Below are 19,217 nucleotides of genomic sequence, written 5' to 3'. Positions count from 1 at the left end.
GTGTTTCTAAAGTGAGAAACCCATTGCATCTTGTAGTAGCTGTGTACTTTGATGAGTGTAATTTTGTTTGTGCTGGAGACAGGTCATGTAAATCACAGAATGACGAGGGTTGGAAGGGACTCACAAGGATCACAGGATCCAACTCCTGTCCCTGCACAGGATAACCCCAACATTCACAGTGTGGATCTGAGGGCTTTGGCCAAATGCTTCTGGAATATTGTCAGGCTTGGAGCCATGATTGCTTCCCTGGGAGCTGTTCCAGTGCTCCGCCTTTCTCTGTGGGAAGAACCTTTTCCTAATGTCCCACCTAACCCTCCACTGGCGCATCTTCCTGCCATTCTCTTGAGTCTGGTCATTGGTCACCAGAGAGCTCAGCGCCTGCTCCTCCTCCTCCCCTTGTGAGGAAGGTGTAGACTGTGAAGAGGTCTCCCCTCAGTGTCCTCTTCTCCAGCCTGAACAGACCAAGTGAGTTCAGCTGCTTCTCGTCTGACTTCCCCTCTAGACCCTTCACCCACTCCAGGCTCTCCTGTGGACACTTTCCAGGAGCTTTAGATCCTTTTTATACTGTGGTGCCCAAAACCACCCAGTACTCAAGGTGGGGCGGCACCAGTGTGGAGCAGAGCAAGACAGTCCCCTCCCTTGAACAGCTGGCGATACGGTGCTGGATGTGCTCGTGCACTTTATCATGTGCACATATAAAACAGATATGGCCTTCTGTACAATGTGCATTTTTTGTGCTGTAGGTAGATGTCTGGCTGTGGAAATGTTTAAAGCAGAGACGAATAGCTCTATTGTGAAAATATGTATAATGCCCAATTGTGGGAAGAGTACAGATGCCAAATTAATTATGTAACCTTTGAAATAAAGCAAATTATACCGATACATAAAGATACAGACCTTTTAATGAATGTGTAAGCATCTCAAATACAAAAGCACCTCAAAACATGGGTTCAGTTTTTGGCTTCTGACTATGAGAAGGACGTTGAGGGGCTGGGGCAATTCCAGAGAAGGGGAATGAAGCTGGGGAAGGGGCTGGAGAGCAAAGGTTATGGGCGGCTGAAGAAGCTGGAGAATAGAAGGCTGCTTGAAACTGCCTGAAAGGAGGTTGTAGAGAGGTGGGTGTTGGTCTCTTTGCCCAAGTGACAGGCGATGGGATGAGAGGGAACGGCCTGAAGCTGCGCCAGGGGAGGTTCAGACTGGACGTTAGAAAAACTGAAAGGCTTCTCAGGCCCTGGTAGAGGCTGCACGGGGAGCCGGTGGCATCTCCGTCTATGGAGGTGTTTAAAAGATGGGTAGACAAGATGCTCAGGAATCTTGTTTAGTAGTGGACAGGTACAGTTAGACTCAATGGTCTCAAAGGTCTTTTCCAGCCTAGGGGTTATATGATTCTGTGATCTTTCTAACGCTTATAAGGTAGCTGAATTTTTCTCTTTGAAATGTCATTTTGGCCTTTAGGCAAGTTCTATGGCTGAGAGTGAATTGGGAGTAAAAGATTAAATATGTGTAATGGCAATCTTAACATCCATTGCATAAAGAAATAACTGTACCGTCTTAGTAGCTACTTAGGTATTGGATCGTGCTAGGTTTAGCATGACTTGTATCCAGCCCAGCTGCCTGTTTTAGTTATGGTAATAGTAGCGTTAATGACTATAAATCGATTTTTAGGTACATAGACTGAGTATTAAAAAAAAAATACAAATTCATCAAAAATGAAAACATTTTCATATTGAGTAAGATTTCCACCACTGTAATCTATCATAGATTGTCAGGTAGTTTGTGTAAAATTATGCTTTTTGAAAACCAAAGCTGTATTTGTGCTAATAAAAGTCTCTTTTTGGGCACTGGAAGAAGATGTGGTCAAACCAGTAATGTTGGTACTAACATGCGGTACATTCTTAAGCTTTAAAGTCAGGTCTCAGTGTGCACTGTGTGCATATTCTTGTTTAGTCTTTTTTTTATAAGCTCCATATTCCATTGATATTGTTTAAAGTTCAGTTTGTTCTTCTCATTTTATAGCACCAGTACAGCTGTTCTGCAAGCAGCAGGAAGCTCGCTGGTGAGGGCAAACAGAATCTTCAAAGAAATACCTGCCCACTGCAAAAAGCAGAATTAATATTTGAATTTTCATTTCCTGAGACTTTTGTATAACACACTGCATGCCTGTCGGGGTGATTTAACAGCTAGAGAAGAGTTGAGCTTGTTACACAGAGATATAAGTTGTGCTCAACCCAGCCTTCCTCCCATGTAACGGTGTTCTGCTGATCAGATTAAAGACATTGATGTTTTGCTGGGGCAGAACTGGCTGGCCATCCCTGAGGAGTGGTGGGGAATGGAGTCAAATCCAGGTGGAGGCCGGTCACAAATGGTGTCCCCGGGGCTCAGTGCTGGGTCCAGTTCTGTTCAGTGTCTTTATCCATGATCTGGATGAGGGGATTGAGTGCTCCCTCAGTCAGTTTGTGGGTGACACTGAGCTGGGCACGAGTGTTGGTCTGCTGGAGGGTAGGGAGGCTCTGCAGAAGGATCTACACAGTCTGGATCCATGGGCTGAGACCAACAAGTTGAGGTTTAACATGGCCAAGTGCTGGGTCCTGCACTTGGGACACAACAACCCAGTGCAGCTCCAGGCTTGGGGAAGAGTGTCTGGAAAACTGACCTGGAGGAGAAGGACCTGGGGGTGTTGGTTGACAGCAGCTGAACATGAGCAGCAGTGGCCCAGGTGGCCAAGAAGGCCAATGGCATCTTGGCTTGGATCAGGAACAGCGTGGCCAGCAGGAGCAGGGAGGGGATTGTGCCCCTGAACTCAGCACTGATGAGGCCACACTTCGAATCCTGTGTTCAGTTTTGGGCCCCTCACTGCAAGAAGGACATTGAGGGGCTGGAGCGCATCCAGAGGAGGGAACAGAGCTGTGGAAGGGTCTGAGAACAAAGATTATGAGAGGTGGTTGAGGGACCTGGGGCTGTTTTTCCTGGAGCAAAGGAGTCTGACGGGAGACCTCATCACTCCCTGAAAGGAGATTGTGGCAAGGTGGGTGTTGGTCTCTTTTGCCAAGTGACAGGCGATAGGATGAAAGGAAATGACCTCAAGTTGCACCAGGGCAGGTTCAGATTGGACATCAGGAAAACTTTCTTCACTGGAGGGGTTCTGAGGCCCTGGCAGAGGCTGCCCAGGGAGATGATGAGTCCCCATCCCTGGAGCTGTTTAAAAGCCGGGTAGATGAGGTGCTCAGGGGTCTGGCTCAGTAGTGGACAGGGACGGTTGGACTGAATGAGCTCAAAGGTCTTTTCCAACCAAAAGGTTCTATGATTTTATGACTATTTCTGCATGTATTCCAGAAAACACTCACATGTTTGAGTTCTGACTTTTGCTTCGAATGTATGAATGTAAGAGTAAGGATAGAGGTAGCTTTTTCTTTTTGTAGCTGTCCCCACACCACTTCAGGATGTATTTCTGAAACTGATGGGCTCTTGCCCTCAGATTTGTGGGCTTGCTGCGGTAATGGTTTAACAAAATATTTTGACTGGAATTATGCAAGTGAGGAAAATGATCTTACAGTTTTTGTAGCTTTAAATTTTATTGATCCTTGATGAATTCCATAGGATTTTTAAGCTTCAGGGAGATTTGGCCACAAGTGTTATGTTTTAGCGTGGGAATGTAACTGGGAGCGTTAAAAATGGACAAAATAAGGGAGTTAATTGCATAATTCCCTAACAGATCTTGTAGAATTTCCTATTAATGAACTAGAGATTTCTGTTTCATGTGTGTAAATTGGACAAAGGAGTAATTAAGTGCTATAAATGCTTATTTACCTGGGAAAACATAAATGGGAGCTTTCTAAAGTGACGTCGGCCTCTTGATGGAAAGGTGGTTGTGGGATTCACATCCCGTCTGCAAAAGCTCCTTCAAGAGGCGTAATCCGTACATGCTTTGCCTCTGACAAAGTGTAGTGACGAAGAGGAGAGAGGACAAATGAGCTTAATATGAATTAGCCATGGCAGTTAAAGGGTGTCTTACCTCTCTTAATGGGTGTGAGCTGATCATATGTAGTGGGTGAAAATATAATCATTTTGGGTCTTAGGTCTTCAAAGCAAGATCATGATTTCCTCAAGTATATATTTGCTTAGTGGTGTCCAGTGCCATACTGCAATGTGTTCCTATTTTGCAGTGCTCCAGGCTTGGGAAAAAGTGGCTGGAAAGCTGCTTGGCAGAGAGAGACCCGAGGGTGTTGTTGGCAGCAGCTGAACATAAGCTAGCAGTGGCCCAGGTGGCCAAGAAGGGCAATGGCATCTTGGCTTGGATCAGCCATGGGGTAAGCAGCAGCATCAGGGAGGGGATTGTCCTCCTGTGCTTGGTGCTGGTGCAGCTGCACCTCAAATCTTGAGTTCAGTTTTGTGCCCCTCACTCCAAGAAGGACATTGAGGGGCTGGAGCACGTCCAGAGAAAGAGAACAAAGCTGGGGAAGGGGCTGGAGCACAGGGAAGCACAGTCTAGGGAAAAGGAGTCTGAGCAGAGACCTCACTGCTCTCTGCAGCTCCCTGAAAGGAGGTTGGAACCAAGTGGGTGCTGGTCCCTTCTCCTGTGTAACAAATGATAAGATGAAAGGAAATGGCCTAAAATTGTGACAGAGAAGGTTCAGATTGGATATTATGAAAAATTAAATTCCTGAAAGAGTGGTGAAGCACTGTCAGTGGCTGCCCAGGGCGGTGGTGGAGTCACCATTCTTGGAGGGGTTCAAAAAATATATAGTTGTGGCACTTGGGGACATGGTTTAGCTGGCATGGTGGTGTTGGGCTGGTGGTTGGCCTGGATGTACTTAGAGGTCTTTTCCAAGCTTAGTGATTCTGTGATTGTATTTTTGGAGCACTGTGTATCGTATGTTTCTGTTCTGAAGCAAAAGGTTGGAATAGAAGGAGGGAATGGCATTTTTTTGTCACGCTTTTTTTGATCTCATATAACTTTAAAGAAAGACAGTTTGAATGAGGTTCTTTTCGCTATGAGTCAGTGGCTCCACTTGCGGAGGGAGATGTGGAGGTGGCTGCTGAAGGTGATGAGTGGTTCACCTGAAATAAGAAATTTTGGGATTAGTAAACAAGCATCTCTTTATGTGATGGAAGCCAGTACATGTGGTCACCACAGCCGCAACCTGTTTTTAAAGATGATATGGCATCACAGAGAATGAGAGGAAAAGCGTGTTAGCCTTCTGAGGCAGCACTGAGAAGACACACAAGCCTACATTGCTGTCTCATCTATGGAATCATAGAATTGTAGAACAGTTAGGGTTGGAAGGGACCTTAAAGGTCATCTAGTTTCAACCTGCCATGGGCAGGGACATCCCACTGGATCAGGCTGCCCAAGGCCCCATTGAACCTGGCCTTGAACACATCCAGGGATGGGGCAGCCACAACCTCCCTGGGCAACCTGTTCCTGTGCCTCACCATTCTCATGGTGAAGAAATTCTTCCTAATGTCCAGTCTAAATCTGCCCCTCTCCAGTTTATACCCATTTCCCCCTGGTCCTGTCCCCACAAGCCTTAACGAATACCCCCTCCCCAGCTTTCCTGTAGGCCCCCTTCAGATACTGGAAGGTCATTATAAGGTCCCCTCTGAGCCTTCTCTTCTCCAGGCTGAACAATCCCAACTCTCTCAGCCTGTCCTCGTAGGGAAGGTACTCCAGCCCTCCGATCATCTTTGTGGCCTCCTCTGGACATGTTCCAACAGCTCCGTATCCTTCTTACATTAAGGATTCCAGAACTGGACACGGTGTTCCAGATGAGGTCTCACAAGAAAGAAATAGAGGGGCCAAATCACTTCCCCCGACCTGCTAGCCACACTGCTTTTGATGCAGCCCAGGAAACGTTGGTCTTCTGGGCTGCGAGCGTACATTTGTAGAACTTAGGTTTTTGTTTCTACGTCATCTCCTTTTCAGGATGTTTTATCAACTATCAGCAGGCTGTGCGCTCGCCAGAGGGTGAACTGGCTAGGACAGAGGTGGATTATAGCATCACTTTTTTAGTAGTTTGGTCAGTGACCACAATGTCCAGGCTCACTCCCATCCGATTTCTTCTGCCTGAAATGTGCTACCTAATCAAGGATGTCTTGACGAATCCATCCTTCAGTTGTGAGCAGAACAACTGTCCTGTAGGTGGGATGTGATGCAAGCAGACTGTGCTTGTCAGACTTAGGCTTTTATTGACAGCTGACTCCCACGTGAAACGCGTGCGTAAGAGGGATTGGAGCAGTAGACAGTCTCATCACTAGCTTTTTCAGCTGCAGATTGCCTTGCCTATAAGAGGCCTTCTTCGCTTCAGTAAGTCTATCAAGATTAGTCACTTTGCTTTGTGCAAGACTCTGTAGGCTTCAGCGGAACCTGTAGGGACCATACTAATGTCATAGAATCTATGGCTGGGAAGGGAACTTTAAAGGCCATCTGGTTCAGCCCTCCTATAGGAGCAGGGACATCTTCAGCCAGATCAGGTTACTTGGAGCCCCATCCAACCTGACCTGGAGTGTTTCTAGGGATGAGGCATCCACCACCTCCTCGGGCAACAAGTGCCAGCATTTCACTGTCACTGCAATGCTGCTTTGTTTTTATTCCAGAAGAGGAAGGCACCAGAACAAGTTACTGGCCAGAAGGACCAAAAGAGATGCTGTGTTTGTTCATCCAGCAGAGTAAACAGTGGATAAGTCAGATTAAGTTATCTGGAGACTTTAAGATGTGGTTTTCTTTGTTTTTCTTGTACTTCAGCATTGTGTGGATCACTTTGCATTTCTTGCTGCTGTCCAGAAGAAAATCTGTCCCAAGGTACTGAGCTTTTAGGAGGCACTTGGGTACCTGGTGAATGGTTAGTGGGCTGCGGTGCTGCAAAAATATACTGAAGGACTTTAGATGCAATAGAGGCTTTCATGACCCAAAGTAGCTGTCAAACTTGGCTACGTCTGAAAAACAGTGGGTAGAGCAAGAAGAGAGAATTTGACCACTATCTAGAGAGCTATGAAAGGTGGTGTTTGCCCCCAGGTTGCAAAGACAGACCCTTCGATGGTCAACCAGGCCCTCTAAAGGAGCTCAGATGTTGTATTTTCGGAAAAACAGCCTGTCTGTCTCCTACTTTGCACAAAACGTTTTTATGGTGGCTTTTTGGTTCTTGATTTTTTGGGTTTTTTTTATGCTTGTATATGTCTAAACACTTCCAGAGTGGAAAAGTAAGAGGCATGGATAAAAGGAATTAGAGAAAGGAGCAGTCAATCAAATACACAGTAGAGAAGGGGAGGAAAATTACAGTTTAGTTAAGTGAAAAGTAAAACGAGCAGAAACAATCTTTCCGGAATAATTAATTAACTTAAAAACAGTCGGAAGCATTTTTAATTTGTAGTCTGAGGGATGAATTTATCCTGTTCTGTGGGTAAGAGGAGGTGAATTCTTAGTAGCGGTTTGATTGCATTTGATAATTGCCAGGCATTAAGTGATAGCTGAAATATTTTGACTCATAGAATTGTAGAACTGTAAAATGGTTGGGGTTGGAAGGGACCTTGAAGCCCATTGGAATAGCCATTTGACCTCCCACTGGATCAGGTTGCTCCAAGATACTAAGATTCTATGATTTCTGGCAGCAATTAAACTTAATCAATACAAAGATTCTGGGGTTTGGGTGCATTGGGGAACCAGGTGACAATGTTTCTTTGCACATGTGTTTTCATTTGGAACTTTTCTTTCGTGTTCCAAGGGGTGTATGCTTGTTTACCAACGGACAGGAATAGCATCTCTTACATCATGAAGCTTTTGCAGTCTTTGGGATGTGATGAAACATGAGGTGCCAGCTTAGCAAAGCCGATGAGGATTAAAGCAGCACGTGCAAGTGCTTGCTCAGCCAGGACCTGTTTGATCGCCTCCTTTGGTTTGACAGCTTCCCTTTCAGTGGGCCTAGAGGAGTTTTGAGGTATTGTGTGTGGCATGGAGAACAGGAATGTCTTGTATTTGGCAATAAAGTAGGACAGAGAATGGAGACTGTGACAGCAATAGGCTTGTGATTTGCACAAGTTGGTTTGCTGGTAGCAGAAAGCTGAGGATTTTCATAACAACGGCAAAAGAAGCAAGCATCTGGCTTAGTGCAGCTTTCCCTGCTCTGGAGAAGTAGGGTAAGACACGTGAAATCTTTTTCATGAACAAGCTTGGGGCCTGTGTAGCTGCTTTAGACCATTAACTCTGATCCTGCACATGAACAGATATATGTAAGGGGCGTAACTTAAGTTTATTTAGACTGTTCTTTATTTGTTGGTGTGAAATGTGGTGGGTGCTGTTCTCTTCTCCCAAGTAACGAGCAACAGGATGAGAAGAGATGGCCTCAAGCTGCACCAGGGGAGGTTTAGATTGGATATTAGGAAGAATTTCTATGCTGAAAGAGCGATGAAGCATTGGAAGAGGTTGCTCAGGGCAGTGGTGGAGTTATGATCCCTGGAGGGGTTCAAAAAACCTGTAGATGTGGCACTTGAGAACGTGGCTCAGTGGGCACAGTGGCGTTTGGCTGGATGAGCTTAGACATCTTTTCCAACCTCAGTGATTCCATGAGATCTCTTTTTAAGTTGTGTAGGTACGTATTGTGTGTCATACTGAGCCCACAGAGTGTTTGATCCTTGGACGTAAATATTATAGTAATATGAACAAATGGACAGAATTCAGGTATATTGTATGGATGCTAAAATTCAAATATTGGAGCTGAATAATCCATGCTGTTAACTCTGTATTCTGCTGCATGGAACATTATTTATACATTGCAGTAATCTCATAACTGTGTGGGAAGTTTTATGTTAGGATTTTGTCAGACGTTTCAATGCCTCACAGGTGAAAGATGGTCTGAAATCCACAATTTCTGGATGGAAACAGGAATCAGTCAAAACCCCCAGTGCAGCAGCTTTGCCAGTACTCAGATAAGCAGCATTGCATCTCTTACGTTCTCATCTTTACAGTGATGTTGGCAGTTTTGCTTGAGCGGAACAACGTCCACACGGTTTAGTTCATAAAGCTGTGAACTATAAAGGTAACCAAAGCGCTGTTGTGTGTGGAAATGATTTTTTTTTTTAGATTTTAAAATGCCTAAAGCCATAGTTTCTTAATTTACTTTCATATGGTTGTAGTAAAGACCCAAGCTAGGGACAAGATTGTAGCTGAATTATAGCAAATAAGAGGACACAGAGGAGAGAATAAATGATAAGTTTACTGCAACCCTTAAATGATTTCATGAGTGCTCAGCTGTCACATAAACTGATTGCCATCCCTCACTTCCTTTATGTTAACATCTCTAAGGGGAAGTTGGGAGCTGCTGAGAGTCTTCAAAGCTGAAGATCAAATCATAAAACCCAAAGTCTCTGGTTGTGTTATGAATTGAATGAATGGGCTTTAGGTACCATTTTGCAAGTAATGAATTTGTTTCATCGCTGGTATTCAGGTTCTGTCCTGTCCGTAGGAGCAGTAGGGCAGAAAATCCAACATCCAAGGTGAGCCTGTACCTTGCTGTGCCCCAATATCTCATTAACATCAGGTACCTTCAGCTGCTACAGTTCACACCAGGTCTGTGACAACATAGTCAGCTTCTTGAGGAGAAAGACTGTTTCCAGAGGAGGCCACGAAGATAATCTGAAGGCTGGAGCACTTCCTGTACAAGGACAGGCTGAGAGAGTTGGGGCTGTTCAGCCTGGAGAAGAGAAGGCTCTGAGGAGACCTTAGAGCAGCTTCCAGTGCTGAAAGGGGCTCCAGGAAAGCTGGGGAGGGGCTCTTGATCAGGGAGTGTGGGGGTAGAATCGTACAATCAGAGAATAGTTTGTGTTGGAAGGGCCCTTAAAGATCATCCAGTTTCAACCCTCCTGCCGTGGACAGGAACACCTCCCACTGGATCAGGCTGCCCAAGGCTCATCCAACCTGGCCTGGAACACCTCCAGGGATGAGGCAGCCACAACTTCCCTGGGAAACCTGTTCCAGTGTCTCACCACTCTCACAGTGAAGAAATTCTTCCTAATGTCTAGTCTAAATCTAAATACAGACCAGCTCTTATGTTAGCTGGAGGTTTGAGCCTGGGTTGCTGTAACCAGCATGGGGGGTTGGAGGCACAGCAGCATTGGTCCCCTCATCACAAGCGATTTGCAGATTTAAGTGGTTGCATGTTTTATTTGAGTGATCTGTTTCTAAAAGAAATGTGTGCTATTTAACAGCATGTCCGAAAATGATTTTTTGTGGTGACTAGAGAACAGCATCTGTCTTGAAGGTCATGGATAGGGTGTAAGTATTTAAGGTAAAGTGTAAGGGTTAATCTGTTGCTTTTCTTAAAATGCCAGGAGAGTAAATACTGATAGTTTTAGAATTTTTGATTATTTTTATACATTTTTCTCATATGATATTCATGAACTCTGAAGGAAAGACTTGTTTGATCTTTCACCTGGTGGCTAGATTTTTTCTAGAGTGTGTTGCTTCTTTACAGCTGGGCCAGTGGCTGTTTAGATTGTAGGAGCTGATGGCGCTCAGGCTGCCACATAAAATCATTGCAGAGCACCTCAGCAAGTTTACACAGAACTATAGAATGGTCTGGGTCAAAAGAGACCTCAAAGCCCATCCAGTTCCACCCCCTGCCATGGGCAGGGACACCTCCCACTGGATCAGGGGCTCCAAGCCCCATCCAACCTGGCCTGGAACCCCTCCAGGGATGGGGCAGCCACCACTGCTCTGGGCAACCTGGGCCAGGGCGTTACAGTAGAAAGAATTCCTCATAATATCTGATCTAAATCTCCCCTCTCTTTTAGTGATGGGCCAAAAAAAGAAAAAAAAAAATCAGCAGGAGCCTTATTTTTCTGTCACTCTAAAGAGAGACTCTGGAGAAAAAAAAACCAACATGCTCTGCAGTTTGTAGGAGCCAGTGAGCTGCTAGGACACAGAGAGCTCAGGAAGGAGCCCAGCCACGACTCGTCCTGTTGTTCAGAAGTACAGCTTTGGCCGCAGCTGTGGGCATGTTCATGGGCAGTGTGAATTTGGCACTGACTCTGAAAACAGACAAGAAATATTCTGCTAAAACTTGCTTTTAAAGCAGTGTTTATTTTGGAGGATTTGTTTTAATGGACTTTAATCTACAGGGATACTGTAGGAAATCTGGAAAGTATGCAAATTCCTTGCAAGAACCGGCTTGCAGCCTGTTCCCAGCGCTCCTGTATTGCTGGGGAAACGGGTGAAAAGGGGGCTTTGGGAGCTGCAGAAAGCTGTGAAATGAAGAACCAAGTCGAGTTACTTGCCTTAGGAGAACAGGCGAAGCATCAGGTAGGGTCAGAGCGCTGGCATGGAGAACTCAGGAGTTACTGGTTAGGGTGGAGGAATTTGAAGTCGGGGCTCCAGCTGCTCCCTTGGGCGTTCGTCTTGAAGAATGTGAGCTGGAAAGCACGAGCAGAGGACAGGAACCTGAGGCACACATGGCCTTGAACTGTCTGTACTGCAAGAAAAAAAGGTTTAGATGTGTGGCCTTTAAATCATTTAAAGGCGCAGGGCGGGGACTTGAGCTAAAATGTGGGTCCAGGGTGAAGAGCATCGTTGTTGGCTTCCGCAGTTGTTGGGCGTGGGCAAACCATGGGTGCAAAGCTGAGTTATCCATGCACAATCGTAGAGTGGTTTGAGTTGGAAGAGACCTTCGTAGATCCTCTAGACCATAGGTCATCTGTTCAAGGCCAGATTGGATGTGCCTTGGGCAGCCTGATCCAGTGGGAGGTGCCCTGCCTGTGGCAAGGTGTTGGAACTGGGTGGGCTTTGAGGTCCCTTCCAACCCAAATCGTTCCAGGATTCTATGATTCTCTCTTGTTGATTCCAAGGGGCGAGCTGCTGCTGAGTTGTAGCTTCCATTTTCCAATGTAGCTGTTCCTGTTCTTATATCTTGTGCCAGCTCAGGAGCGAGTATTGAGGTTACACAGGAATACATTGCACAGCATTTCTGTCTTGGTGGGGATGTTTTTCCCTTATATACACTTTTAAAGCGAATAGTCACAGTTATTTCTTCGCAAAAGGTGGAAGGTTATTGAAGTTGATGTCCTGGAAGACATCAGATGCTTAGGAGCACCCCTGGCACATAGTTAATAGCATCATGGTGGGTTTTCCTTTAATTAAAAGTGCTGATAAGCAGCATTGACAATCGAAATAATCTCCTTCTCCACACATATCAATTACAAAGAGGGTTTGGCGTTTGTCTGCACCATCTTCTGTGGTGGTGTTGCTTCAAGAAACAGATTATTTTAGGAAGATCAGTAGGTTCTTTTGTGATCAGTAATAAATATTCTACCTTGGTGCAAGTTATCTGTGCAGCAGTGATAGTGGCTCTGATTACTTTTGCAAGGTTGGGACTTCTGAGGTGATTGTTGGGCCCCTCACTCCAAGGACGACAGTGAGAGGCTGGAGCGCATCCAGAAAAGGGGAACAAAGCTGGGGAATGGACTGGAGAACGAGGGATATGAGGAGCAGCTGAAGGACCTGCGGCTGTTTAGCTTGGAGAAAAGGAGTCTGAAGGGAGACCTCATCGCTCTCTGCAACTCCCTGAAAGGAAGTTGTGGTGAAGTGGGTGTTGGTCTCTTTTGCCAGGTGTCAGGTCATAGGATAAGAGGGAATGGCCTCAAGTTGCACCAGGGCAGGTTCAGATTGGACATCAGGAAAACTTTCTTCACTAGAAGGGTTCCCAGGCAGTGTCAGAGGCTGCCCAGGGAGGTGGTGGAGTCCCCATCCCTGGAGGTGTATAAAAGCTGGGTGGATGAGGTGCTCAGGGATCTGGTTTAGTAGTGGCCAGGGACAGTTGGACTCTATGAGCTCGAAGGTGTTTTGCAACCAAACGATTCTATGATTGATGGCAGGCTGGAATTAACTGCATGGTGGACTCCCTTTCTTGACTATAGGAGTCATTTCCGTAGTTATCTGTGTATAATTCAATTGGAAAACATATTTTTGAGTCGCTTGGAGATGAACACCCATGTTTAAATTGTGAACTCCCTTCAGTTCTCCCTGCTGGTAGCAGCCTTGATATCGATGCAACTGTGACACTGTGTTTTTATGATTTATGGAAATCCATGTGTGATTATGACTGAAATAAATAGGGCAGTTACTTCCAGCTTCCTTGGATGCAGATGGTATTGTCCTAAGTTTGTTGAAATAAAATCTTTTTTATGTCTTCCTGTGCACCCATGTTTTACCAGTATTAGTTCAGGGTGGTGAACTGAGCTTTACTTGTATCCAATTTAGAATCTGGATATTCCTTATTTGTACATTAAACTTTATATTATAGTTTCTCTTCTTTTTTTTTTCCACCCTTCCTTTTTTGTTGAAGAAATGAAAATTTAGAAGGGAATTTGCCAAATAAAGAAGATGGGAGCAAATAGCAGCAGCATCAGCGAGCTTCCAGAAAATGAGTACTTGAAGAAATTATCAGGAGCAGAGCCCATCTCTGAGAATGACCCGTTCTGGAATCAGCTGCTGTCCTTCAGCTTTACCACCCCAACGAACAGGTAAGAGGGTGCTTAAGACAAGAACTTAACCTTGATAATGTGTTTGTAGAAGTCTGAAAGCATGTTAGTGGTTTTAATTATTCTTGGGTTTGATAGCGGAGGAATAAATGCCTATGTAAAATGGATTATGTTTTCTGATTGTGGAAGCTCTTTCCACTAACTCTTTCATTCCTGTGGGTTCGTTTCTTCTTCATGATAGCTGTAATGACTATTCATTCTCCTGGTAGGTTGGAAAGATCAGAAATAGGATCTGAAGTGATGGTAGGGAGCTTTTCTTGGGTTTTTGGTGCTTACTTTGGGGTGCTTTCTTTTGCTTCAAAAAAGTCTTTGGTGTATCTGGAGTTGCCCAAGACTTCAGTATGTGATTTTTCCTCTTAGCTTACAGTGACCTGTACACCTTGCATGACTTAATTGTAAGTCAGCTGTTGCATTTCTTAGTCTATATGACTTTCCTCCCCCTTTTTTACATTTTAAAAAGAAGCTTGGCACGTTCTCTGCATAAAAATATGTTCTGAATACTTAAAATTCAAGTTTTGCATGTCTAATATTCAAGTTTTGCATTTCTAAAATCCAGGTTTTGCATGTTTTTTCATTCTAAAAAACGAAGTAGGTATAAGCAGAATTAATATTTTGAGAGGATCCATAGTGTATCTCCAGAAATATAGAATTTAACTTATGACTTCTGTTACACAAGTCGATTGCTAAATGCATTGGTCTGTGTGGTGATTATCAGTTTTAGAAGAACAATCTGGTATTAGTTAATACCTTTAAGTATAACTTAAGCTGTTTCAGAGCGACCTGGTACCTTTCTGTCAGGTAAATATCTTATTTATCCCCTTTATTTTAGCAGTATTTCCTTGCAAATAAAGGGGATAAATGTTTTCATAAAGTGCCATAACAGCCTAAGTTTAAACACTTGGGTAGCAGGTTTAAAGAGGCCACAATGTGTTACTGCTAAAATTGAGAACACTAATTTTAGTCTTTAATAAATTAAAAGTGTATTTGAGAGACAATTTTATTGTCATCTTTCATTTTTTTGTGGTTTTCTGGCTGGATTTTTTTAGGATTTGGTTGTTTGTTTTGGTTTTGTTTTTGGTTTTGGTTTTTTTTTCCAAACACAGCTCCTGTCAAAATGAATCATAGAATTATGGAATGGTTTGGTGTGGAAGGGACCTTAAAGCCTATCGAATTCTATCCCCTGCCATGGGCAGGGACACCTTCCACTGGATCAGGGGCTCCGAGCCCATCTAGCCTGGCCTTGAACACCTCCAGGGATGGGGCAGCCACCTGGGTCAGTGGTTCAACACCCTCAGTGTGAGGAATGTCTTCCTAATGTCTCATCTCCTTCGCCCTGCTGGCCACGCTGCTTTGGATGCAGCCCAGGACACGGTTGGTTTCTGCAACACACACTGCTGGCTCCTGTTGAGCTTCTTATCACTCGGTAGTCAAAGATGGTTTTCTTCAGAAGGTGACAAACCAACACAGATTTTATGACCTACACTGAGCTCTCAAACCTGTGAAAATACATTAATGATCGAATGAAGAATAGACTAGAGTTTCTAATCAGAAATAGTTTGCACGTTATATGACTGACCTCTGTGCTGTCGTGTGTATATTAGCCTCTGAAAGGCAGAGAGAAACGTTTATTTTCATTACAGTTGGCAGCAGATCTGGTAGATTATCTGTGTCTCCAAGTAGAGTGTCTGCGAGTAAGTAAAAATTTGAACAGCTGGAAGGGGTAACAGTCAAGATGAGCAACTGGACGGCGTTTGCTAGATGATCTTTTTGTAGAGAGTGAGGAAGAAGCAAGATTTTAGAAGAAGGAAGATCTTGGGCAGCCTGCTTTAGTGGGATGTCCCTGCCCATGGCAGGGGGATCGGAACTAGATGATCTTTAAGGTCCCTTCCAACCCAAACTATTCTATGATACTATGATTTTGCCATCTGCATGGAGAGAACAGCCAGAAGTAACAAGAAGGAGGCACGGTGTCGTGAAAGGTTGTGATGCTCATAAAGCATTGTATGTAATTGTGAGTGGGTGAGGGAGCAGTTGTTCTTTCTCTAAGTTCCCTGAAGATGCAGGAATTGGCTACAGCCTACCTGTGACTAACAAGATGGGCAGTTTTGTAAGAAATCATATAATTCTGCATATTTTTTTTGGGAAAATAGTTTTATATAAAGCACCATCATTTTCTTTCAATTGTTCTACTACTTCTCCCTCCCCCACCGAAGTAAAGGAGTTTTTCATACCTTGTTTTGCAGCTTTTTTGTGCCTATTTCAGGAGTCGGATGCAGTGCACGATAAGTCTGCTTAAAAATAACAACCAAAAAACTCCAAATCCCCAACCAAACAAAAAAACCCAACCAAGAAACATAGTTAAAAAAACAAGTAAACAAAAGAACTGATCCAAAATCAGGTTGAGAGTTTAATTAGCTGAACACCAGATGGTGCTCTTGGCTGGCAGTTAGAAGGGAGATATTTTTAGAGACGTCTTTTGTGCAGCTTAATAATTGGAAGGAAGCAGAGATTCCCCATTAAGTTGCATCTACCTGAGAGAACCATTTGACAAACAATGTCAGATGATGCTGGCTGCACAGCACCTTCAGCCATTGTCTGAATCAAATAACCTTGCCTGCAGGGACAGAACAATAGAAGTCAATGTTAATTTCTGAGATTGAAAGCTTGCGAAATATCAAGTTAACTCTGTTTTGGTTTAATGAGGCTTGAGTGCAGGTCATGCTCTTGACAAGAGCAAGATGCTGATTTCTGACTTGCAGAAAGGAGCCAGTTTTCACCTGTCAGACAGGAGACAAAGTTTTCTTCTCTTTTTAAATTATAGAGTAGAATATCTATCCTACCTCCTTACATTTTTGCAAAGGTAGGTCTGATATCAGGGAGTGCAGGGACAGGATGAGGGGGAACACCTTTAAATTGGAAAGGGGAAGATTTAGAACAGACATTAGGAAGAAATTCTTCATGTTGAGAGTGGGGAGGCCCTGGCCCAGGTTGCCCAGAGCAGTGGTGGCTGTCCCATCCCTGGAAGTGTTCAAGGCCAGGTTGGATGGGGTTTGGAGCCCCTGATCCAGTGGGAGGTGTTCCTGCCCATGGCAGGGAGTTGGAACCGGATGGGCTTTGAGGTCCCTTCCAACTCAGACCATTCTATGATTCTGTGATTGTATGAGAAGAGGATTGTATTGCTGATCCGAACTAGCCCAGGTATTCCTGATCAGAGCTACTGAAGGAAGATCTTTGAGGCTGTCAAACAGAGTACAATCTTCCAAGCAACAATAGTCTTCTAATCCCCAAAATCAGAAACTCAGAGCCTTGGCTTGAGAGTTGGTGAAGTACTGGCTTTCTGCTCTGAGAAAGATGAAGACATGAGGCTCTCTCTGCTCTTTTGATGGCACTGCTTTCTATGTTCTGCTGTCCATCTTCAGTATCTTATGCTTTGCTTCTCTCGGCACTTTGTACTCTTTTTCTGTCACTGTTTTGCTTTCTTCCCACTACCCGCTCAGTCTGGTTGATCTCTTCCTCCATTGATGCTTCCTCGTCATCCTGGTGTTCTCTCTCTTGCTTTCTCTCCCCACTCCTACCTGATTGCTTATGTTAACCTCTGTGTATGTGGTTCCACGTCTAATTCTTCAGCACTGCTTGTTTACTCAGCCGTGTCATCTTTACTGGGTTTATTTTTTTCACTTCAGTTAACTTTTTCACCTGTTTCGGCAAAGAACGGAAGGTATCTTGCAGGGGGAAATAAAGTTTTCTAAATACCAGTGCCACTGACTCTGAAGTTGCTGTGTCTCTGCCAGCAGTTACTGATGCAAGATGCTCTTGCCCTTTCACTATCCCTTCTAACGTTTGTTTGGATCTGCTGTGGGTTTAATCAGGAACTGATGGGTCTGAATTACAGCACAGCAAAAAAGAAGTGTTTATTTCCTCAGCCAAGTTAATTCCCTAGGGAATTCACAGCCTGGCACCACAGAACAGTTCTGGCACGAGACGGGATTGATTTTTGGGCCACAGTCTTGAAAGTGGGATTGCTTAAACCTGATGTGCCATCCAGAAAAGAGCGTGAAAGCAGAGCTGGCTGTTTGGAGTGTAATATTCTGCTTTTCTGGGCAGATTGTTCTTCCTCTCGTAAAGTTGATTTTCTTAATTATTAAGCAAGTTTAAAGAGGGACTGTTAAGTGGGAATGATTCTGGTCTGCATTCACAAACCTCAGTTATTGAATCGGCCTTTAATAATCAGAAATGAGCAGGTGGTGAATCCCAGCTCCCTGCCCGTGACTCCCTGGCATGATCGATAGTAAGAGCCAGAGAAAGCCTTGGGATTTTCGCAGGTAAAGCCCCTGGGGCCTTTTGCAGTTTAGGTGGGGTAGGAGATAAATAATACATGCAGAAGAGGTAGTCAAAGGAAAAGCTACCAGCAGTTTAATTTTAGGTTGCCTCATGCTTTTCGCTGTAAAAGGTGTGTTGTGTTCTCCTCTTGCAATCTCCTCTTCCGTAAAGCTCCTCTATAACTCCTTCCATAAAGTCCTTGGGGACTGTCTCTAGCAGGTCATGGGTGCTGAACAGGCAAAATCCCCTTGGGCTACAGAAGCCTCTGCTGGGAAGGTTCTGGTTTCAGCCATTAGGAAGTAACTTGGTGGTCTAAATTCATGTTCCTGCCTGTTCATTTCTTGCTTAGAATCACAAAATCATGGAATGGTTCTAGAATTCATCCAGTCCCACCCCCTGCCATGGGCAGGGACACCTCCCACTGGATCAGGGGCTCCAAGCCCCATCCAACCTGGCCTTGGACACCTTCAGGGATGGGGCAGCCACCACTGCTCTGGGCAACCTGGGCCAGGGCCTCCCCACCCTCACAGCAAAACATTTCTGCCTAGGATCTCATGTCAAACTCCCCTCTTTCAGCTTAAAATCTTTCCCTGCACTCCCTGATCAGAAGCCCCTCCCCAGCTTTCCTTGGACCTCTTTCAGCACTGGAAGCTGCTCTAAGGTCTCTTCCAAGCCTTCTCTTCTCCAGGCTGAACAACCCCAACTCTCTCAGCACCTTGTACGGGAGGTGCTCCAGCCCTCATATCATCCTTGTGGCCTCCTCTGGTCTTGCTCCGGCAGATCCAAGTCCTTTCTATGTTGAGGATTTCAGAACTGAACACAGGGCTCCATGTTCTTCACAGATCCTTATTTGTTGCAGAGAATGCATTAATTGGACCTGAATTAAAGTCGTATAAAATCTCTTAAATCTCTCGCTTCTTACATTTTGAAGTGGCTGACATCAATCTGAAAAACATTCAAATACTGGAGAAGACGTATAGCTTTTGTGGATGACTTCTTTAGTTCTTGCTATGAAGAAGAGCTGTGAAGTCTACTTAGAAGTCTTCACTCCTGATTTAGGCAAACCTTTGCATTTGTCTGGCTCTCCTACGAGTTGCTACCAAGAATGCAACCTTCTCTGTAGTGCTGGTATTGGTTATAATTCTTTCCTGATGGAAAACTTAAACCAGAGTTAACTAACACAGAACCCGCTGAAAGTCATGTGCTTAATATTTACTGTTCCGCTTTGTTCCTTCCCTGGAGTTTTTAATGAGTCACTGGCTCAAAAATCATGTGCCTGAGCCTTTAATGGAAAGGCATAAAAACGAGCAGCTTTTATGTTGCCTTAATATGGTACTTTTTAAAATTGGTACAATAAATCATATACAGCTTTT

General features: G+C 44.5%; 1 protein-coding gene across 3 annotated transcripts in view; it reads left to right on the top strand.

The window, feature by feature from the left end:
* Positions 1 to 19,217, top strand: part of DYM (dymeclin) — a 263,448-nt gene that overhangs the window by 3,381 nt on the left and 240,850 nt on the right. For all 3 annotated transcript variants that reach the window (XM_009565789.2, XM_054054066.1, XM_054054067.1), the window contains exon 2: positions 13,329 to 13,506. In XM_009565789.2, the coding sequence (XP_009564084.1) occupies positions 13,367 to 13,506 (140 nt within the window). In that variant the 5' untranslated portion in view covers positions 13,329 to 13,366. The remainder of the gene's footprint in view (positions 1 to 13,328; positions 13,507 to 19,217) is intronic.

Source organism: Cuculus canorus, chromosome Z (genome assembly GCF_017976375.1).
Source record: "Cuculus canorus isolate bCucCan1 chromosome Z, bCucCan1.pri, whole genome shotgun sequence".
NCBI classification, from domain to species: Eukaryota; Metazoa; Chordata; class Aves; order Cuculiformes; family Cuculidae; genus Cuculus; species Cuculus canorus.
The sequence above is the reverse complement of the archived record's forward strand: the minus strand, read 5'-3'. Positions and strand labels throughout refer to the sequence as shown.